The sequence below is a fragment of the Chaetura pelagica genome, unplaced genomic scaffold (genome assembly GCF_000747805.2).
Source record: "Chaetura pelagica isolate M959 unplaced genomic scaffold, ChaPel_1.0 scaffold757, whole genome shotgun sequence".
NCBI classification, from domain to species: domain Eukaryota; kingdom Metazoa; phylum Chordata; class Aves; order Apodiformes; family Apodidae; genus Chaetura; species Chaetura pelagica.
Window position 1 is genome coordinate 505545 of NW_009970727.1, and position 22241 is coordinate 527785.

General features: G+C 46.1%; 3 protein-coding genes across 3 annotated transcripts in view; all 3 read left to right on the forward strand.

Annotated features, from left to right (window-relative positions):
* Window positions 1-7515, forward strand: part of LOC104397167 (polymeric immunoglobulin receptor-like) — an 11885-nt gene extending 4370 nt beyond the window's left edge. Inside the window, exons 5-11 of the mRNA XM_010007110.1 lie at window positions 2930-3277; window positions 3466-3786; window positions 4449-4778; window positions 5198-5273; window positions 6035-6156; window positions 6571-6620; window positions 7309-7515. Of these exons, the coding sequence (XP_010005412.1) occupies window positions 2930-3277; window positions 3466-3786; window positions 4449-4778; window positions 5198-5273; window positions 6035-6156; window positions 6571-6620; window positions 7309-7515 (1454 nt within the window). The remainder of the gene's footprint in view (window positions 1-2929; window positions 3278-3465; window positions 3787-4448; window positions 4779-5197; window positions 5274-6034; window positions 6157-6570; window positions 6621-7308) is intronic.
* Window positions 7516-10129: 2614 nt separating this feature from the next.
* Window positions 10130-13933, forward strand: LOC104397141 (triggering receptor expressed on myeloid cells 2-like). Its single transcript, XM_010007076.1, has 4 exons — window positions 10130-10172; window positions 12587-12931; window positions 13274-13328; window positions 13717-13933. The coding sequence occupies exons 1-4, from the start codon at window positions 10130-10132 to the stop codon at window positions 13931-13933; spliced, it is 660 nt and encodes a 219-aa protein (XP_010005378.1).
* Window positions 13934-15767: 1834 nt separating this feature from the next.
* On the forward strand, window positions 15768-20050 carry LOC104397168. The gene is made up of 7 exons (XM_010007111.1): window positions 15768-15808; window positions 16579-16832; window positions 18054-18153; window positions 18872-18975; window positions 19214-19266; window positions 19407-19557; window positions 19953-20050. The coding sequence occupies exons 1-7, from the start codon at window positions 15768-15770 to the stop codon at window positions 20048-20050; spliced, it is 801 nt and encodes a 266-aa protein (XP_010005413.1).
* The last annotated feature ends 2191 nt before the right edge of the window (window positions 20051-22241 follow it).

Consider the following 22241-nt stretch of genomic DNA (forward strand, 5'->3'; position numbering starts at 1 on the left):
GCTGGATTTGCCTTACAGATGAAGAAAGGGCTCATGTTCTATGAATCCTTAATCTTCTTGGGGAACCCCTCCAGCTCTCTGAACCAATTCTGCATCTCTTTTGGTTTGTTTGTTCATTTTGGTTTGAATTTTTTGTATATTGTTCTCTTTTCTTCTAGGTTGCAGATCATCCTTTCGCTTGTCATTGCTGTCATGACCAGCAAGATCATAGCAATAGTGACCCTAGTGTTCTTCACAAGAATGAGGAAGAGGAGCTCACAGTGAAGGCATCTAGATAATGGTAAGCTTCCAATCATAGTGCCAAAAGAACAAGTCATTTCTGGAAGAGAAACCAACTGCCTGGTGGGGATGCAAGTCATGTGGGCTTTTAGCCAAAACCAGAGCAGGTCCCTTCTCATCCAAGCTTTTCCACTGGGCAAGATCCTATAATTGAATCCTGTTCAGAGAAGCAATGAAATAGATCAAGACAGGTCACAGATACCAACAGGAACACTGAGATGCTGCCCTTGATCAGAGTGATAAGAAAGAGAGGAATGAAGAGGCTTGGGGAATAAACCTGTGCTGTGTAGAGACAGGCTTTGCTTCTTTTTCCCTGTGTCTCTTGAATTCCTCAATGACCAGCAAGATCATAGCAATAGTGACCCTAGTGTTCTTCACAAGAATGAGGAAGAGGAGCTCACAGTGAAGGCATCTAGATAATGGTAAGCTTCCAATCATAGTGCCAAAAGAACAAGTCATTTCTGGAAGAGAAACCAACTGCCTGGTGGGGATGCAAGTCATGTGGGCTTTTAGCCAAAACCAGAGCAGGTCCCTTCTCATCCAAGCTTTTCCACTGGGCAAGATCCTATAATTGAATCCTGTTCAGAGAAGCAATGAAATAGATCAAGACAGGTCACAGATACCAACAGGAACACTGAGATGCTGCCCTTGATCAGAGTGATAAGAAAGAGAGGAATGAAGAGGCTTGGGGAATAAACCTGTGCTGTGTAGAGACAGGCTTTGCTTCTTTTTCCCTGTGTCTCTTGAATTCCTCAAGAGCAGCTCCTCCCACTACACCACACTTGGCTGGTGGGGCTGACATACGATATCACTTCATACCTCCATGCTGTCTGAGTCCCACACAGTCTCAAAGCAGGCACCCTATTAGCTTCTCTCCCTCTGTTCCTCAGCACCAACCATTCTGGTATGAATTTCCCCCTCAATACAACTCAGAGGAAAACATTTTGCTTAAGAGAAGAAGCCTCTGCCATGGCCTAAATACCCCAAACACAAAAAGCCTCCCTTTCACCAGGCTAGCTGGGCAGTTGGTATGGCCAGTCAGTCTGGCTCCTGGAGGTTCCTATGATTCTGCAAGGCACAGTAAGTGTTCACCCCCATCAGGAAACATTAGTCTCCTTTTCCATTGCTGGACTGAAGTATGAACACAACCAGGCTAACAGACATTTAATGTAAGACTTTCCCTTCTTCCCATCCATGGCAGGAGATACCAGGAGAGGAGGAAGTTCTGAGAAAAGCTCACCTGATAGCCTGTGCCAAAAGCAGCTCAGTGCTCCTGGTTGAAGAAGTCTCTTCCAGCAAGCCAGAACACAAACTACCACCCCACTGCCACCCTGCCAGCCTCACCTGAGGCCAGCCTTACATTTCTCCCTGCCTGTAATGCAGCAAAGTAAAAAGGGATTTTGAGAGACAGAATAAAACAGCTTTGTATTGCCTCATTTAATGCTCTCTTTCCTCCTCCTCTTTCTACTCTTTCCACCTCCAGCCCAGATAACAGCCTCACCTCCTCATCTCCTCTTGACCAGTGAAGAAGAGGGGCAGGCTGGGAGGAGACCAAGGGCACCATCTGCTATTGAAGCAGCCCTCAAAGCCCCAGCTGGGCTCTGCTGACAGCATTCCTGTCCTGCCAGGTACCCCCTGGGAGCAGCCCTGCTAGTGCAACAGAGCAGGGTCTCAGACTGGGGTACTCACAATTCCCACAGAGATCAGGAAACACTCTTGGCTTCCCCAAGGTCACCTGCTACAGAATTCTGTGAGGCTGCCCCATAGTAAAGAAAATTTGCAAATGCCAAACGGTTCTGGTCTGGATTCTCCAGCTGGGCACTCTGGGGACAGACACCACGAGGCACAAGGGGACTGGCTGTGGTGGTGGAGGAGATCAGGGACCCCAAACAGTATGGCCCTTGAGAGGGTCCACTCAGACACAGCTCTGGACTCATTGCCACCCTCGCTGCCTTGGAGGACACTTTCCAGGCAGGGGCTGGGCAGAGAACAGCTTGGGAGCCCAGAGAGAAGGGCTAGACCAGAGCAAAGGACCTGCTCCATCTCCATGGCGAGGGACAGCCATGGAGTGTTCCCCTGCCACTGGTGTGAGGGCAGAGCAGCAAAGGACCAGGGGAGAGCAGCAAAGGGCCTTTGCCATCAGGACGGGCTGAGCTCCGCTCTCAGCCACTTCCTCAAATCCCCCCGAAATTATCATACTATCAGTCTTGTTGCAAAACAGGGTGAAGGGTTTCCGTAGGAAAGCAAGACCTCAGGCACTTCCCCCAGCAGCGTCACCGCGATGCGGAAGGGCTGGCAAGGCAGGCGCTTGGGAACAGGATGCGCGGGGCAGCCCCCAGCAATGCTCCTGCCCTGGGCCTGAGGATGGCCATGGAGCTGAGAGTCCTCCTGCAGCTTCTGCTCTGCTTCCCAGGTAAGAGGAGGGCTGGCAATGCCTCGGGCTTCCCACACGCCCAGGGGCACTGGGACACCTTTCCCCAGCTCCCACTGCCTGTGGAGCTGCACGGTGGGGGGGATCCCACACCGGCAGGACTCTGAGCTGAGCAACTCACGGCAGGGATGCAGAGGGAAGGGGCAGCCCCAGTTCCCACCAGTGCTCTGTTGAGGCTTGAGGGTCCAAACCTTTCCCTTACCACATCTGATATTACAGGTCTCCATGCTCAAACAATCATTGATGAGGAAAGCCGACCAGAAGGAAGCACTTTCTTCCTGCAGTGTCCTTACGCACCTCAGGTCCGGAAGAACCAGAAAGCCTGGTGCCACAACAGAGATGGACAGTGTGAGATCATAGTGCAGACGACCAATCCAACACAAGACTGGTACACAAAAAAGGCCACAAATGGGAAAGTTACAATAGAGGACAACCCCAAACTTGGGACGGTGTCCATCAGCATGACTAATCTCCAGGCAGAAGACTCAGGCACATACTACTGTGCTTACATAACCCAAGGTTTTGGGTATCAACCACTAAAGATGATCATTCTCCATGTTTACAAGGGTGAGTACCATTTCCCCACAAAACATCCAGCCCCTCTTTCTTCCCCCTGTCCCCTGCCCTGACTGACGGGCTGCCCATGAGGGAGTTGCCCAGGGCAGAGTTTGTCCCAGGTCTCCAGAGGAGGCCAAAGGACTGATGCCTGTGTGCCCATCACTCGTGGGTCAGTGACCACATTTGCTGTTTGGCAGAGGTGCAGAAGGATGAGCTGGACAGTTTCTCTGTGCAGATCAGATACAACAGCCATGTGCTTAGCACAGATACAATATCCTGGTGTCGAAGAGAAGGTGAGACTGTGTGTGTTCCCTTGGTGAGAAGTCAGCTCTATAAAATACGGGGTAACAACAAACCCATGGAAGACAGAGTCTCGATCCAGGATGACACCTGGGAAAGGACTGTCACCATCACCATGCAGAAGCTGCAGGCCCAAGACACTGGTGTCTACTGGTTTGCACACTACAGAGGCTCTCATTACTTCACAAACCTGGAGGTCAGGCTGTCTGTGTCCAAGAGTAAGTACCTACTGGCAGCCAAGGGTGGATGTGGGCAGATTTCAGTTCCACCTCCCCTGCTTGCTTTCCCTCCCCTCCTGCTCCACAGCACCAGGAGCCCAGCACTGCCTCCCCACAGCCACTGCCACGTCTCCCTGTCTGTCCCTCTCTGGCAGACACATGGTGGCTGCCCCTTGGGCCTGTGGGGACAAGGCTCAGGCCTGGCCCTTCTTGCTCTGTCTGCTCCCAGCAGAGGGACACCTGGGAATGTTCCCATGAGCTCCCACAGATCTGGACACTCTTCACAACTGCTTCCCACATGGCTGACCCCGGGGCTCCAGGGACACCTTCCCCAGCTCAGGACCCAGCTGGCCCACCCTGCTGGAGACCTCCCCCAATTGCTCTGGGCTCACAGCTGACACCCCTCCCTGGTCCTTGGCTACTAAACCCTCTGGGCTGAGCGCCTGGAGCATGTGGCCCCTGGGGGAACCAGAGGAAGAGGACAGGTCCCCACCCAATTTGTGACTCACCTCTGCACAAGTAATCTGGGTAATCTGCTCCCATGTCTGGAGGTAGATGGACATCCAGGGAGCATTCAGCCCACTGCGCACATTCCAGTGAAGGGGAAGGGCTGCCACTGTGCCAGCTTTGGGATCTCACCAAACATGTCTGGTGTTTTCCAGGGACACAACATTACACAGCCAAGGAGTTGGGCAATGTCTCTGTTCAGTGTCCATACAGCGCCCCCTACTATGGGGCTCTGAGCAAAGCCTGGTGCAAAGTGGGAGACAGGGAAACATGCACCACACTGGTCTCCACGGATTCAAGGCCCTCAGAGAATCGCCAGAAAGGCGAGCATGACAGAGTCATGATCTGGGATGACACCCAGCAGGGGATTGTCACCATCACAATGGAGGAGCTGCAGGCACAGGACTCTGGCATGTACTGGTGTGTGCTCAATGATTCACGTCGTGTTTTCCGAATGGTAGAAGTTACACTCAGTGTTTTGGAGGGTGAGTACTGAAGGGAAACATGGTTGGTTTTAGGTTCCAGACTCATTGTCTCTCTAGACAGTGACTCTGCCTGTAGACTCTGCACTGCCCAGCTTACATCACTTCCCACCTTATATCTGGATGTGTTTCCCTGTCCAAACCCTACTGCACTGTTCCTTCTCACTCATCCTAATTTCTACTGCCAGGTGTCGGGGTGGGTTCAGACACAGCAAGGATCCTTCTGACCTCCTTGCACCTCCTCCCCTTTTCCTGTTGCCAGCAGGTCTCGTTGACACAGGTTACAGTCTGGATAGCTTGTCTGTGCTGGGTGTCTCTTTGGGAGGGGGGCTGTGTCCATCTACCAAGTGCAGGGAAGTTTCTCTGGTAAATCCAACAAAGTCCAGTAGTGATTATTCTTCTCTTCATGTTTCTGATTGCAGTATTGGCTGGAACATCTTTGCCAGGTAATGCAGGCATAAGTCACACAACCCCTTCTGCCAACACCTCAGCACCAAGGTAAGGTCTAGAAAATCTCTGAGCTAGAACACATACAAGAGTTAGGAATGACTCATCTACAGTTGGCCTGTCTCCCAGAGTGAGAAATCTCTGGGCATTCAGAGAGCTCCTGCTTATAGAGGAATTAGGTATGACAGGCACTCTTACCAAAGATGGCCTCTCCTCTTCCAGCTCCTGCTCACAGTGTAATTACAAAGGGAGAGCCGACTGATGAAATCATCTTTCTGGGACGTAGAGACCTATCAACTTTTTTCTTTAATTATTTGGGCTCTGCTTTTTACAGTAATAGAACTCCTCAGATTCTGCCTCTAAGTCTGCCTTTCTCAACTTTGTTCACTCCTGACCATGAACAGTTAACAGTTATGCTCCTATTAACCTGGCTGATAATTGTAAAGGAATTTTTTCCTCTTTAGACATCCACTGTCCTGAACACAACAGCAGCACCAAACAGCACAACCATACATCAGCTCCCAGGGCACCAAGTGCAGGAAAGCACAGGGGGAAAAGGCAGTACGCACTCCAGAGAGCCTGGGATTGTGTCCTGAACTTTGAACAGTGCCCTGTTTTAAAATCCTGCATAAACTTTAGGAAAAAAATCAGCCAGGTAGAAAACAAGATAGTATTGCTACAGGAGAAACATATTGTCCTTCTGAGTGCATAAAAGCTATTCCTGTGCCTTTTTTTGTCACTATTTGTTAATGGCCTGTGCCAGCATCATGCTATGCTGCCATCTAACATGGGTAACTCCTTTGCTCCCCCAGCTTCAGCTCTAATGTAAACACCTTCATCCTACTCTCTGTGGTCCTGAGCCTCCTGTTCATCCTCGTACTCATCAGCTTGATAACACTGTGTGTCAGGCGGCACAAGCAGCTGAAGAGAAGAGGTATGTGGAGACTGGTGATGCCTCATGTTCTAGTCTGCACTAAACAGGGCTTTCTCTGGCCATCACTTTTCCATTCCAGATGAGCTTATTCCCAACTCGCAGTGCCCTGGAGACAAGGCAAGTGCAGCCATGGAAGCCTCAAGGAAGGCTCCTTGCTGTGATCTCCTCTCAACAAAAAGTAAAGCCCATGTTCCTCCAGACTATGCAGAGGACACTTCCTAACACCTTAGAGGAGAAGAAAGGTGAAAGCAATGTGTTCACCAGATTCAGGGTAGATGGGTTGCACTGACACACCCATCACCTCTATCCCTGAGCAATCCCACAGCCTTCCACCAAACTCCTGAAGCACAGGCAAACTCAGGTATTTCATGAACTTCTCTACTTCTAAAATCTCTGATTTTGGCTCATTCCAAGGCACCAGACAAGCAGAGGACATCTATGACAAGCCAGAGGACACAGCACAGGTAAGGAAAACAATAGATTTGCCTGGGGGTCCTGGTAGATAGGAGGATGACCATGAGCCAGCATTGTGCCCTTGTGGCCAAGAAGGCCAATGGCATCCTGGGGTGCATTAGAAAGGGTGTGGTTAGTCAGTCGAGAGAGGTTCTCCTCCCCCTCTATTCTGCATTGGTGAGGCTGCATCTGGAATATTGTGTCCAGTTCTGGGCCCCTCAGTTCAAGAAGGACACGGAACTGCTTGAAAGATTCCAGCGCAGAGCTACAAAGATGATTAAGGGAGTGGAACATCTCCCTTATGAGGAAAGGCTGAGGGAGCTGGGTCTCTTTAGCTTGGAGAAAAGGAGACTGAGGGGTGACCTCATCAATGTTTACAAATATGTAAGGGGTGAGTGTCAGGGAGACGGAGTTAAACTTTTCTCAGTGATGACCAGTGATAGAACAAGGGGTAATGGGTGCAAATTGGAGCATAGGAGGTTCAAGGTGAATATCTGAAAACAGACTGCCCAGGGAGGTTGTGGAGTCTCCTTCACTGGAGACATTCAAAACCCACCTGGATGCATTCTTGTGTGATGTGCTCTAAGTGACCCTGCTCTGGCAGGGGGGTTGGACTAGATGATCTTTTGAGGTCCTTTCCAACCCCTAGGATTCTAGGATTCTATGATTCTTTGAAGTGTTTTCCCTTTCTTTTCATAGCTTGACAGCACTGAAAGAATGGAAAGTCCCAAGGTTGACAGCAAAGACCTACAATATGTTACCCTGAACTTTAAATCTCAACTGAGCCCTGAGGATCCTGTCTACTGCAATGTCGATTCAAGTAAGACTCACAGGAAACCTAAAGACGAAAATGTGGAATATGCTACCATTGCACTCAAGCAGTTACCAACAAATAACAAAGGATAAAGCACAGAATCCCAAAACAATCCAGAAATGGCAGAAAAGAACTGGAATACAAAGTGGGAATGGGGAGGAGATGAACACTGGGGAAAGACCTAAGTTTTTGCTTCCATGTGTATGTTGCCTATGCATTTTAAGACCTCCCTCCTATTAGAAACCAGCAGAGAATTTTGCCACAAGTGTGCAGATTCAATCAGGTCAGACAGAGGTGCTGGGTATTTCTCAGGATCCCTTGCACATCTGCCTTCTTCAATCCCATTAAAATGCAGACTCTTTTGGAGAGGCAGGTGTGAAGGACCGACAATTTGAAAAAGAGCAAGATTTGTCTGGCTGTGGGTGGGTTTGGTATTTCAGCTCTGTTCACTGGTGGAAACTCTATCCCACTTCTCCACTTGCAAGGTTCAGCTACTACGGCCAAGCAAACTCATTCCAGTGCTGTAAGGATAAAACTCTAATATTGCTGAGAACAGGTTCACTCGCCATGTAATGAATGGGGAAAATGTGCACTGGATTATAGGAAAAAGCAGAACCAGCATCTGCCTGAAGGCAAATATCTTGGGGGTGGGTATTGCAACAGGATGATATGCTGCTTTGCAAACTGAGGATTGTGCTACATGAACCTGAGCACCAGAAGGTCATGTATCTATGAAATGACAAGGGTGCTTAGAAGTCATACATACACTTTTTTTAGACTTAATGCTAATTCTACTATAACTGAAATGTATCTGTCTGCTTAGGTAAGAAGTAAGAGCATAAGAGGCTTTCAAAATAAATCTAAATGTTTAGCTGTAGATCAAGAAATAGACTGTGCATCCTGGAGCTTGAGGGTAGGAGGGATGAAGGTGATGGCATGTATGGGTATGTGTGCAAGTGTCCCTTTAGGGAGTGCAGAGGCTTCTGGGATGGATTCAGTGTGGCTGCTGTGGATTACACTACCGGGAGCCTCCAAAACTGTACCCTCTGGACAGCTCAATTATTTCCAAGCTTGAGGGCTGAATTTCCTCTCAGGGTCATCCACAGCAGCTGCCACAGGAACACTGGACTGTCTGGGACCTCATCAGACTCTGCTACCCTGAATAATCATTCCATAAACTATAAAACATGTTTTTCCAATGCACTTGGTCTCTTGCCTTCATTGGTATGAGGCATCTTTTCATCTCTTCTGGAGTTCCTATCCAGCCAGTCTCTGATGTGGCTCTGTTCTTTTGCAACACTGTCCTGTACTTTAAACAGCCCTTCCCAGCCTATTCACCAGTGCAGCTGGTTCCTTGTGAGTTCCTTGGAAGACCAAACCAGCACGTGTGCTTCCAGAACATTTTTTGGCTACACCACAGAAAACAAACTTCTGTGGCTTCTAGTGTCACAGGAGAGAAATGCATGTGTAGTTTCATGGGAGAGCTCACCAGAGCCTTGGAAATGGATACCATTACTTCCCTCTCTGTGCTGAAAATACTTCAAATGACACATTTGCTGCCTTTATTTAGCAATCATGTGGGGAGCAACATGAGATGAGCCTGCTGGGGCTCAGCTCAATTTCTCCAAAAGCCCAGAAACCTGGTACTCTGTTTGGTTGCAGCAAGCTCTGCAGACAAATGGCAAATTAAAGGGGCCTGACCCACTCCCTGTTCACAAGCCAGTCAAATCCAACAGGCTTCTCCTGCTCTGGCTAGAGCAGGGAAGCTGAGCAATTTTTTGAGATTTTCAGAGTTGACATGTTTAACTTGAAATGACAGAAAGAAAATAAAATGGTTCTGTAAATGGTTCATTCAACCCAAGACTCCCCTATTTGCTCTTCATGCAGTCAGTTACACTGAGTCAAAAAGTGGAAGAGAGAGAAAACAATGTAGTAAAAGAGACGACTCTGGGGAGACAGTTGCTTCTGATCAAAGAGAATCCAGTAAGCCACCCACAGCACACCAGTTTGCTAACACTAAAGTAGGCTCCCTTAACTGCAGTGCTGACCAGTGGGCTCTGCATCAATGCCCCCATTCCTTGATCTTATGTCCTTTCTGCAAGGTATAAAATAAGGGTGTCTGTTTTACTCATCTAAAGCACCTCACAGCTTCACTCAGCAGTGTTCTTGTCTTCCTGACCCTGGTTACATGTTAAATAAGGATGCTCCATGCACAGGCTCTTCTAAACCTCCTTTCCCCTGAAGATGAACCCCTGAAGATTATGATGTCCTTGCCCTCTCTTCACCCCTTTGATGCTGACCAAGCTACCTGCCAAGTCCTGATGAGAACCACTCTTCAGCTTTCCAGAAAGTCCCCCCAAGCAAAGCTTGCATGGAAAGCCTGCTCTGTTGGGCAGCACCAGGGCTGAGCTCAGAGGGACTCCCAGCACCATGGTTTCAGGCCATCACATGATGCTCTCTTTCAGGCTGTCTAGACTAAATCGTGGCTGTCAGTGGGCAATGCTGATGCCTGAAGAGGGAAATGCCCACAAGAGAAATGCCTGTCCCTGCTGAATTGTGCAATATGCAGGATGAAAAAGATGCCAAGTTCCTGTGCTCATTCCTTCCGGCACAGCAAGGCTGGGAGGAAAGCAAAGCAGTTCTTGGGCAAGAGCCCTTCTCACTTTTCTCCAGACTCCACTCTTGCCCCTTCTCTGCTCAACTGTTATGGAGAAGCTCATGCACTTCCTCTTCTTGGTCTTCTGCTCAGGTAAGAAAGAGTACATGGCCTTGGGTTTCAGCTAACAGAGAGGGTAAAAGATTTGTGCAAAACTACCTGCACCTGGTATGAGATTACTGAAAATGCAGGGAGAAAATACTGCACGGGGCTTGAAACACAGCAGCGCTTCCCAGATGCAAAGGCATCTTTGCTGTAGAGTGCAGGTCTTTGGAAGATCAACAGAAACATTTCTTATGGATAAAATGTCTTACTGCCTGTCTATACACTGCAAGGTCCAATGCAATGCAAGGTGAGGGAACCTGAAGCAGTGCAGTGTATCCTGTTGTCCTGCCCTCTCCTCTTCCTCCCCAGCCATACTGCAAGGATGTCAGAATCCTTTCTTGGACTTTGCCCTTTTTCCTTAATTTAACTAAGGGCCAGTGGTGATCCAAGTGCTCAGTTTTTCAGGGATCCTTTTGTGTCAGAACAGGAAGCAGTTCACAGAAGTCTTGTGTGCCTTCTCAGAAGGAAATGTGAAATGGCAAAATCCTTTCTGTTTGCTTTTGTGTGCCTTTGAATGTAAATTGCAGCATCTAGGGTTCCAGAGGATGAAACTAAAGCTCAGTGAAGGGGACACCTCTGAAATATTGGGCACTTGACTATTTTCAGCCTGGAAAGTACTGAAATGAGAAACAAGGCACAGGACACAGCTGGTGTTCTCTCTCCAGCCACACTTTGGGGACCCTATAATTGCAGCAGTGCAAGGAAGGCAATGGATTCAGGCTTTGGGAGCACAGAAACCTGTCTCAAAAACCTGAATTAGTTTGGAAAAAAGTCCTTTATGTTTTTTTCAGTAGCACACAAGAAAGGAGGTGGAACACAAATCATAACTGATCTATCAGCAGAACTGGTTGAAAAGATAATGACACAAAACTTTCCACAGGGGCATCAGCAAATCTTTAAATGCCATGATTCTGATCAAGGAATATTTTGCAATGTTTTTTTTAATTAGAACAAAATCAAAACCCCAAACCCCAGGGCTGTTGGAGAGCACAGATCCATTTTTACACCACCTTTTAATCAAGCCCAAAAGATCTTCAGATTTTTTAGTTTACAATTCACTTTGAATAGTTGAAATTATTTTTAAAACTCTTATTAAAAGGGTCAGTCACCATGAAGTCCTCATAAAAGCCTGTTTTTTACTTTACTCTGTTGTATCATTACTTATGGTTTCACAGAAGGCACTTCTGAGTTTTTTCACTAGGAGTACAGAGATTTCCTCAAGCACCACACTGCACTTCTCTCTAGAAGTATTAATAGCTCAGACTGTCCCCTCTGCCTTTGCTTACCATAAAAAGGAATGGAAATTAGAAATAAGGAACCAAGGCAAAAAGCCACCCAAATCCCACCAACAAAAAAACAACAAACAAGCAGCCAGTTGTCAACTAATTAAAATTAGTAGGATATTAAAAAAATAATAATTGCTAAAACCCTGGACTTAGAAATTAGGAGGGAGATTAAGAAGTAAACTCCTAAACAGCTACCTGGCTCCTGGTTTGTAGGTGTCACTGTGATGGTAGCATTTTCCAGTGCTGTGTTTTTCAGTCTGTCTGTGTAAAGAGCCTTATATTGGGGATAAACTTCATGGGCATTTATTGCAAAGGATGTTTTCTGTAGCAGAAGGTACTCCAAAGCTAAATTTCCAACTCTGAATGTATGTGGAAGGGCTGAGCTCAAGGCCAAAACCTGAAGCAAGGTGCCTTGTTTCAGCTGTATGCAAGGAAGCAGGATGCAGGTTGCACAGCAGGGGTGTTACAGCAGGACCCATCTAGCCAGAGTTAAACAGAAACAATCTACCAGTATTGGGTCAAGCTCTGTTTTTTATGAGCTTCCTTGTAAAAAGAGCTTGTAAAAATCAAAACGCTTTGCCTGATGCCAACTCGATTGACCTGAATGCCCAGCTTCATGCTCCTCAGGACCGAAGAAAATGCAAGTTCTATTTAATGCCCTAATCATGCTGACAAACTGCTTCCCCTTACTGGGCATGAGCTCAATGATTACAGAAAGTGTGATGGGGTTGAGCTCCAGCCTGTAATCCAGCGCAATCAGCACAGGGCCAGAAAGGAAGGCACGGACCAAAATTTCCTGAGCTTCAGAAAGCCTGGGAATGTTAATGAAACTGATACCTCCTCCTTTCTTCAGTCCCCACACAAGAACAGCCGCCTGGCAGGAGCCAAATAACACACTAGCCAGAGGGATCACTATAGACATATTTCAAGAAGTCTGAACCAAGGCTCTGAGCACACTGTATGGTTCCTGGGGGATGCAAATAGGTAACAGTCCTACAGTTGGCAGCACCCACCATGAGAGCTCTGAGAGAAAAAAAAAAATGACATTTGGCATAAACAGAGTGGAAAGGGAGAGTGGAAAGAGTCTTGGCTCACCACCTTCTCCTTCTCTCCTAGCATCCTGTGCTGCAGAGAACATCACTGTGGTGTACGGAATGGAGGGGGACACCATTTCTATCAACTGCACCTACAACCCCTGGCAGCAGCGCTGGAGAGAGAAGAGCTGGTGCAAGCAGATCGACCAGACCAAGTGCCAGCATGTGGTGAGCGCCCGACGCTTCTGGCTGCCGTTCTTGAGGAACAGGAATGGTACCACCTCTATCAGTGACAATGTCCATGATGGGGTCCTGACAGTGACCATGAAGCGACTCAAGAAGCAGGATGCTGGGCTGTACCAGTGCAAATCTGACTTCCTGGGGGAAAGAAACAGCTTAAGGAAGGTGCAAGTGGAAGTGCTGACAGGTACGTCCTGGGGCCCTGAGCTGCATGAGTTCCTGAGCTCCTACTTAAATTTCACATCTGCCTGCAGATGCCAAGTCCTCACTTTAGTAAACATCTACTTTTGCCTTACTCTAAGGAGGTACCATGTTTCATTGCCTCTTTTTAGTTCCTGATTTACAGCAACATGACCTCACCGTTACAGGACATCTAGCATCTGTCACCCCCTCACTGCTACCCCCATGAATCTTCCAGCACACAGCCCAGTGTTCAACCTCACCCTGGTTATCTGTGCCCAGCTGGGGCACTGGTGTTGGTGACACCTAGAAACATCCTCGGACTAAACTGTTCTGTTTCTACCATCAGCTGTCCTGGAGACCCAAATGCCAGAGGAGCCTAGTGCTGTGCAGAGCATCTCCAGGTAAGGCACAAAACCCCTTTTCATGCTGTGATCTCTAGGCTTCCTAGCACTAAGGCAGATTAGCATCAGCAACCCCATTTGAAGCTGAGAGGAATATCACCACAGGCATGTTATCTACCTCTTCCTAATACATGACAATTCTCAGAGCTGTTGTGTGGTTTCTAAACAGCATCTTTATACTAATCCAGAAAATGCAGTACTTCCATGCCAAGCAAAACAATAACTGCAGATCATCATTTACCCATATGTGATTATAGTTGTTCTAAACTCCCAGGCTCTGCTGTGCACCAGCAGGGACTGCCTGTTGCAGGAGATGTTGCCATCTACACATTGTGTACTGCAAGAGTTTATTTAAAGGTTGAACCATCCCCTTCTCTGTTCCCCACAGCATCCCACCTGAAGCTCATTTCACTGTCTTCTACATCATTGCTGGATTCCTGGTTACAAAGTTCATGGCGGTTGTGCTGATCTTCATCATTGGCTACAGCAGAAAGAGCAGAGACACAGAGCAGAAGAACCCAAGCTTGAATGAGCAGCAGGTCCTCTCTTTCACTGGTGACCTTGCACATCATGGAGCCAGCCCCTCCTGGGAGATCACTGCTTAGAGCCAAACCAAAGGGAATCCACAGAGGAATGAACAGTGAGCGTTTTCAGGCAAAGCTTTGCCTCCTGCCTAAGAAAAAGATCACCTTCTAAGCATAGGTAGCAATGAACCTATCACTCTAGAGAGAGAATGTCACCATCCACCACCTCTTCTCATTGGCACTGACCAACTTTTCCCAACACAACTGCACTGAAAAGATGCTGCCAGTAACACTGAACCTAATGGAAGAGGATGGGATCAAGAGCCAGGGGAAAAGGAGGAATATGAAATCTTTCTGTCAAAAGATCCACCACAGACTTATCTATGTGCAGAGATGTTTCCCCAAGCCTGATAGAGGTGAGAGAGCTCTGCTCAGTTTTCCACAGCTCATTGCTAGGTCTTTGTTGGTCTACACAGCTCCTGAAAATAATTTGTTATAAGTGTAACTACAGATACACCTATGACCGTAAGTAGAAGTTCAAGTAACACACCTCAATGACCATGTGTTGAGCAATTCACAAACACATCCACTTAATGTAAAAATGAAAAGACATGGTTCTGTCTCACATCTCCAAGAAACTTCTCCTTATTCACTGAAGATCAGTGTTAAAGAACTAATAGGGGTTTTTTTCAGTGTGTCCATCTTATTTCCAAAACCCTTGAATGCTTCCCTCAAAAGAATGAAATATAACCAGAACTAGATGGTTTATACGGAAAGCTAGTATTATTACTCATGTAGAAATCAGCTTTTTAACTGAGATTCCACTCTCTAAAGGCTGAAGCTTTTGACACACCTTTGCCAAGCCAATGCTCTCCTATCATCTCCAGTCACTGCCAGTAACCGCAGCACACCACCAGGCAGAGTTATTTCAGATACGTATCCCCAGTCTCATTCCACTGGGATGTGAACTGAGACCCATCAACTTCATGTCATCTCAGAGCAGTACCAAGTGACAGATTCAATCTTTCCAAGGTGAAGACCAGCTCTCAAGAATTGCTTTGGACAGTGTAGATTCTTGGTGAACAGTGACTGTGGAAAGGTGTGAAGAACAGCAGAACACAACAGAAAGGGATGTGAAGTCTATACGCAGTTCTGAACACACTTCCTCATTTCTCAAATGGTTTTGTGAACAAGGAATTTATTGTCTCTCTGTATTTCTCCCTGTATTTTTCTGTCCTTTCAAGGGGATGTTACCAGCATGTGATCATTGCTCATCACTCCCCAAAGGGATGCTGCATTTATCTCTCTCAGGAAGAGCAAACCCAAGGGCATTCACACTTCTCTTATTTGCACAGCCTACAAAGCTAAATAAAACCCAGCTGATTATCTGACTTGGTGTGGATTCACAATAGAGGGCTGAAGTACACCAGATCATAATACATCACCCAGAGCAGAGAGAACACTTAGAATATGCTGGTGTGTTTCCAATGTACAGAAATACTCTGACTGGCACATCCAGCCAGCTCCCTTTAGCATCACGTAGAAACAGCAGATCAGATCCTCAAACCAGATCAGGCTAAGCACGACTGTGCTCTGTCGAAACTAATTTCTGCTGTTTCCAGAGGGTGAATTAGCCCAGACACAGTCACACCCCACTGCAGCTGTGCTAACACACACCTACCTCCAGTATTCCCATCTGGTCCAGCAGTGCCCACCTGGATGTGCTATAAAACAAGGCAATTGCAGCTCTAACCAGGAGATCTGGGTCCTAGCTCCAGCTCCAACTTGTTAAGAGACCTCACGCAGGGCCATCCATTGCCTCTATGATCACATAGTCAGAGTTCTCCACCACTGTACAAGGGTTTTGGGAACAAGAGATATAAAACTTGCATGGAAGTGCAAAGCAGCAGTGAGGATGAACACATCCAGCTGGAAGCTGCTCCATAACACAGCAAGGTAGCGCTACAGACCAAAAATGCCTCTCTCTTTTCCAGCCACACAGCCTGATTGCTAAATATGGCTATCTAGACAACAATGTATTTCAAGTCAAAAAGCAGCCAGTAAACATTGTGCAGCCCTCCCAGCCAAGAAGTAATCTTGAGATTGCGGTTAAAAGATATTCTCAGCAGTTTCCAACTGGCATCACCACCCTAGGCAGCAGACAACTGCAAGTGACAGTGAGTTAACTTCCCCTGCAACGGAGAATTTCTCAGTGATAAAGAAGCTCTGGGGTACATTTTTTTCCTCTATGCCCTAAACCACTTTCTGCTTCAAGATGGGAGGCTTTCCAGCCCTGCTGCTCTTTCTGGCACTACTAGGTAAGGCTCAGAGACTCTTCATTTCTCCAAGGAACAGGATGCTCTCTGTCCTGTTGTGTGCACACTGCTATTTGACTGCAACAGCAGCCCTGGAAACTGACCCAGCCCACACTCAGGAGGGGCAGCACTAACTCAAATTTCCATTTGCTGCCCCAACCCCAGCTCCAGTCAAGATCCTCCTCAGACTGGGGTGGTTATTTCTTTGTCTTCTGCAAGTTCTCTTTATGCTGATGTCAGCTCTGCTCCTTTGTTGGGTGAGATGTACAGCACCACAGGGATTGTTTTTTCCTATCTTTTCTCCCTCTAATGAGTCATCACTCTTTTTTCTTTAGAACCTGTAAGGTTATTTGCAGAAACAAACCAAAAAAAAGAACTTCCTGTCCCTGCATTGGCCCTATTCTGTGGTAGCCAAATCAGGAAACTACAACATTTTATTTGGTGCAAAACGGTGACCCAAATTAGATGTCAACCTGTTATCAGAGATAACTCTGATCAAGGTATCATTAAAGTAGGGAAGACTGAAATGATTAATGACTTCTCATGGAAAATTATTAGAGTGTGGCTGAAAAAGCTCTTACTTAATGACTCAGGAGAATATAATCTTGAGAGCTGTTTCCAGGGGAGAAACAAACTACTGAATAGGAGCATGCTTGAAGTTTTGGGTGAGTTAATCAAAGAATTAATGATCTTCTAAAAGTCAGCAATTTCTTACAGCTTGACAAGAAATATTACAGGTCAATGTTAAAGAGCTCTCCTCCGAGCCTGGAAATTTCCTGAGACTCAGATAACTCCTGAATTTCTTTTTTTTAAACAGATTTTTGATACATACTGATGGTATAAACAAATTGCAGCCAGCTGGCAGGGGGAGCCTGGCTTGGTTTCATTGACTAATGACATTTTACATTTACATCAGCAGACAAAACAAACTCCAAGCAACCTGACTCATTGCCTTAATTTCTACCTGTGTTCATTTAATCTCATCTCTCTGCCATTGCTCATTAATAAACTTCTGTATTTTTTTAAACACTTTACTTCCTTTTCTGCCTTTAGCCAGAGCAGGAAGCAGAAAAACACAAGATACTTGATGGGAGCTGTTACTTCATTTTTCTGATGTGACTTGAAAATATGTGTGTGGAAGGGAACCACATCTGGTTTCAAAGATCCCTCCTTTCTAAGAGCACTGATGTGCCCAAATAAGCAACTCAGTTTTCATACCATTCTCTAAAGTGGTATGAATTTTCATGGCTGAGCTGTATGTACCCTTTACAAAACCTGTCTCCTAAAGGAGCTGTCCTTTCCCTTTGATCTGACACAGAACCAAAACTGGTAAGGAAAGAAGACCAAAATCTCATTTGTCCCTCTGCACATGATATAATTATCCAATAGGCAGGTTTTCCAAGGCATCATGCAACCAGGTATCAAACATTTTGCAAGAATGAAAAAAACAAACCAGAGGACCACAACCCAAAGGGGAAGAAAACTGGAATCAGAGTATGTCTGTTCTTGTCTTACTAGCTACTTACTACTGGCTCTCTGGCAGGGCCTACACTTGGTGTTTTCATTTAAATACACTGATAACAGGTACTTTAGGTTCAACAACCTAAACAAAACTCCCAGCTCTCACCTGAGGAGCTGGTTAATCCTATTCTTGTGATCCAACTGCTTTAACTAACCTTCTTTTACTGGTTAATAGCACAGGATGAACATCCTTATGCAGTTTCCCAATTTTACAGCCAAGAAGCAAGCAGTAACTCTGGACATTCTACAAAACCTGCAAAGCAGGATTTTCTAGCATGAGAAAAATTCACAAAGGATGGATTGACACAGTAAAATCACTTGCTCTTGTTTCGTTGTTTGTTTGTTGGTTTGTTTGTTTTTTTAAGGGGAAAATTGTAATCAGGAAGCAGACTTACAGACCACTGCATTTCCCACTAAGAAGGGGGATGTCACCAACTCCACAGATGACAGCAGTAAGGATCAGAGGTAAACACCACAGACTCCCACACTCCATGTACAGCATTCTGTCTGCACACAGGATTGGAGGAGCAGTGTGACAAACACCTGAGATGTGCATGCACACACATATACACACAAAGAGGCTTCCCCTTCTCCCCTGTAGAGTTTGGTCCAACTTCCCCCAGTCCCATGACATGCTGTAGAAGGTTTCTCTCATTTTCAAGAACACTAGGGGAGGCTTCTACTGAAGATGCTCAGTTTGACTGTGTTCGTAAGAACTCTATAGTCCATGCAATGCTACAAGGACTTTGCCTTTTGTACATGCAGAGCAGCCTAAGACCAATCCCAGCTAAACAACTTTTATGTCATATGAGAGTTATTACCAGGCCTGATCAAAGGTGAACCTATTAATGTTCCTGATCAAAGATAGACCATGAGAAGGGCTCCTGCATCCTGATGAGGGATGCTTTTGGATTTGGTAGCACTGCAAATGACTGCAGGGAGAGAATTCAAGCTCCTCAGAATTCCTCAAGCTTACCAAGTGCCCAAGAAAATACACCTGGGATGGATCCATTGTGGCTGTAGATCAGTACTGAACCATGCTTGTTTAGAGACAGAATTTGCATGCTGAATTTTTATTCTGGAACCATAATCAATTTTCAAACACACAAAATCCCCTCCCAAATTAACCTAATCACCTCCAGTGATGTAAACAGTAACAGAGATACGATGGTTTTCCCTGCAGGACTCTCTATGCTCTTGTGGTGCTGTGTTCCTTCCTGCCCACAGCTGCCCTGATTGCTACTGTTATACTCCTCATCACCACTTACATGAGAAGGAAAAGGGCAGGTAAAGCTCCCTAATCTTCTTGTCTAGTTTTTCTGCCCCTGCATCTTGTTGTCCCACCACCCTGAATGTAATGAAGGTCTCTTAATAGCAATCATTGTCCACAGAGGCAATGAGGCTGAGCTGAGAGTGAGAAGCAAGACATGAGTTAAATTGCAGGGAAGAGATTATAGGTGCAGTGATTTTTAAAATGCAAAGGTAAAGGTTTTACACTCAAAGGAGATTCTGTCCTTCATGGCAGGAAAAGGGATGGACTTTGGCAGACATCCTTCTTCCAGCCGAGCAGCACTGCAGGTAAGACACTGTCAGAAATCCCACATTCCTTTGTTTGATCCCTGTCCTGCTAACCCACATAGATGAACTAAGACTCATATTCAGAAGCAAAAAGCGCCAAGTTTCTTTTTAACTTCTCCTTCTTCATGGTTTCTCAGAAGGACAGAAGAAACAAAGCAAGTAGGATGCCAGATGGGGAAGTGAATGATAGTACAACATATGCTGTCATAAGGCACCAACCTCCACTGAAGCCTGAAGATGTTATCTATGCCAATTTGCAGCCTTCACCTCAAGTTTTCTTCCACACTCAATGTAATCCAGTTTCCTCAGGGCCTCTGGAATATGCTACTGTTGTTTTCAAAGCCACAACTCCACATTCTGGAACAGAAAACAGAAAAACAGGTTCATCTAACCAAAGCAGCACAAAGCCCTGGGGCTTATTCACAGAACTTTGCTGAAGTAGAAACAACCCATTTGTAACCAGTGGCTTAAACTGGATAGATAAGGAGTGTGAGGCAGAAAGCAGCTGAAAGAATGCACAGACCTTCCCTGGAAAAACAACTGCACTTTTCTAATAGTACAGCACCACAACCCAGCTATTGGTAAGCAAATCTAGTGTAAGACAATGGTGCCTTTGCTTTTTCTAAATTGTTTTATAGAGGCAACTCTAAACCCAGCTACAGGAAACTGGTTCTCTCTTGTTGCAGCTGATACAGCTCCAGTCAGCAACGGGCTGAGATACGGGAACATGTTGCTTCCTTTCAGACTTTCAACTCCAACAGCTCACTTAAATACTCATATATAAATTGTTAAGTATTGCCCGTTCTTGTAAAGTCCAAGTCAGCAAGAGAAATTGCTTTATTTTGAAAATATGAGTCGTTTCATGGACTTCAGAGGGACAAGTAATGCATTTGACATGTTGTAGTAAACAAGGGTCTTGTTGAAAAACATTTTTCTGCTACAGTGCACAGTGTCTACAGCTTGTACAGAATTTACACTCAAAGCTATTTTTTTTTACAAAGAAATAACTGTATTTTCTTGCCTTTTTTGCTTTGTGTTTATTAATGCCACACCCCTACTCCAGTATAAATCTATCTTGACTTTATTACAAATTACACATATTTTGATCAAGCTACCAAATCTGTTATCATGGTGATATGTGCAAAGATCCATTGGGGATTATGGATAAATCCCAAAATTAATCTGATTTAGATATTCATCTTAATTCTGTGAGTTGGGCCTAAGGATGCTGATTACAATACAAAAACAGCTTTAATTTTTTAATGTGAAGATTGTAAGTAGACTCTAGCTTAGGTACTGAGTGGTGTGGGAGGGTAAAACAGCAGAAAAGAAACAAATGAATCACATAAACCCCACTCTGCCTGTGAGGACTGTGAGATGGGGAAAGAGAGAGAAAACGGGGGAAGAAGGAAATTCTGTTGAGAATCTGATATGGCTACACGATAGCAGGATTTTTTGCATCCTATCAGGGATGATTTTGTCCCTCTAGAGCAAATTCTCTGGAAATAAATTTAGGAAAACCCACAACAATAGCTAAAGAACTCAATTACTGGCTTGCTAAACTGGCTTGCGTGATTCCAACTGTTCATTTCCTGCCCCAACTTCCCCTTTGCTTTTCTTGTTATTTCTTTTTCTTTTTTTGGTCATCACTACATTGACCATGTCTGGAAAGAAAGGAACACCATTAAGGCTTCCACTGCAAAAGAAAGGAAGAAACACTAGAGTCTTTGGAGTAAAACTTGCCTTTTTTGTTCTATTTGTTGCCAGCTAGTGACATCCAGGTGTGTTTTCAACCTCTGCTGGCAGAGAGATGCTTTTGCACCATGAGGGCAAAACCAGCCCCCCAGAGCTGCGTAGTGACTACTCTTCCTTCAAGAACAAGGCATATAGCTATAAACACCTGTGAAGTTCAGTGTATCCCTTCTAAAAGGGTATCTCTCCCAAGAAGACAGGGAAAAAAATAAATAGGCAGAACATTATATTTTGCTTTTTTTTATATGCCTGCTTTTAACCCAAAGAGCTTTGAAACCTGTAAACATTCACAGCAACTGTTTCAAGAATCCTGTGGTAACATACAACTGCTCCATACCTCACAAAGACTGCCTGACATTGCGGGACCTCAGCCTCAATAAAAGTATTTATATGTTATTGCAGGGTATGTTTAAGTTATAATACTGTTGAGACATTCTGAGCAGCACACGTAGAAGAAAACAGCCTGAGAGGGATCAGCAGGCAGACATGGAAATGGACTGACTGTCCCTTAAACCTTTCAAAGGCTGCCCAAGCCTTTTAAGAGGAAAATTTGCTTTTGTGCCAAAGCACAAGAAATAAGCTCTTTCTAAAGGTGTCCTTTCAGTCATATTTGGCCGAAAAAGATAATGATGTGATACTTGGGAGTTTGGGGACAACAAGAAAACACTTTCCAGGAGGGTAACTAAGAATATCGAGGATTTTATGTCTTAGAAAGATGTTCCTGTTGGGTAACGTGAGGTTGAACCATTATCTCTTATGCAATGGTGTGCAGAAGGGCATGGAAGGGGCACAGTGTGGCTATTAGACATGTTTCCCTTCATGAGTAGAATAGTTTTCCTTAGAAGCAAGAATTGCTGTGTATCCCATTTCCTTCCAGCGCAGACTCACCGACCGCTGTCCCCACACCTGCAGGGCAGACAGAAGCCACGCTGGGCTCCCTTCCTTCAGCTCCGTGCGGCCGTTCCCCAGCTCCAAGAGGGTCACAGCAGCTCCCACAGCCTCCGCTGGGACAGGCAGGAGCTCCTGGCAGCTCTGCGGGGCTCCCTCAGGCCATCCAGCTCATGCCCCTCCCTCCAGCCCCCCACCCTGGGCCAGTGAAGACAAGATGGAGGCTCCCTTCACCAGCCAATCAGAGCAGCACCCAGCGCGGGATCCAACCAATGAGCATCCGGGGCGGGAAAGACCAGCCAATCAGATCGCAGCGCCCCCCCCCAGCAGCAGGC

Coding starts and splice junctions, on each gene's coding strand:
- LOC104397141 (XM_010007076.1), top strand. CDS start 10,130: ATGGAGAAGCTCATGCACTTCCTCTTCTTGGTCTTCTGCTCAG. Junction 10,173..12,586: donor CTTCTTGGTCTTCTGCTCAG/GTAAGAAAGAGT, acceptor CTTCTCTCCTAG/CATCCTGTGCTGCAGAGAAC. Junction 13,329..13,716: donor GCTGTGCAGAGCATCTCCAG/GTAAGGCACAAA, acceptor TGTTCCCCACAG/CATCCCACCTGAAGCTCATT.
- LOC104397168 (XM_010007111.1), top strand. CDS start 15,768: ATGAACACATCCAGCTGGAAGCTGCTCCATAACACAGCAAG. Junction 16,833..18,053: donor GAGCATGCTTGAAGTTTTGG/GTGAGTTAATCA, acceptor TGTTTTTTTAAG/GGGAAAATTGTAATCAGGAA. Junction 19,558..19,952: donor AGTTTTCTTCCACACTCAAT/GTAATCCAGTTT, acceptor CTCTTGTTGCAG/CTGATACAGCTCCAGTCAGC.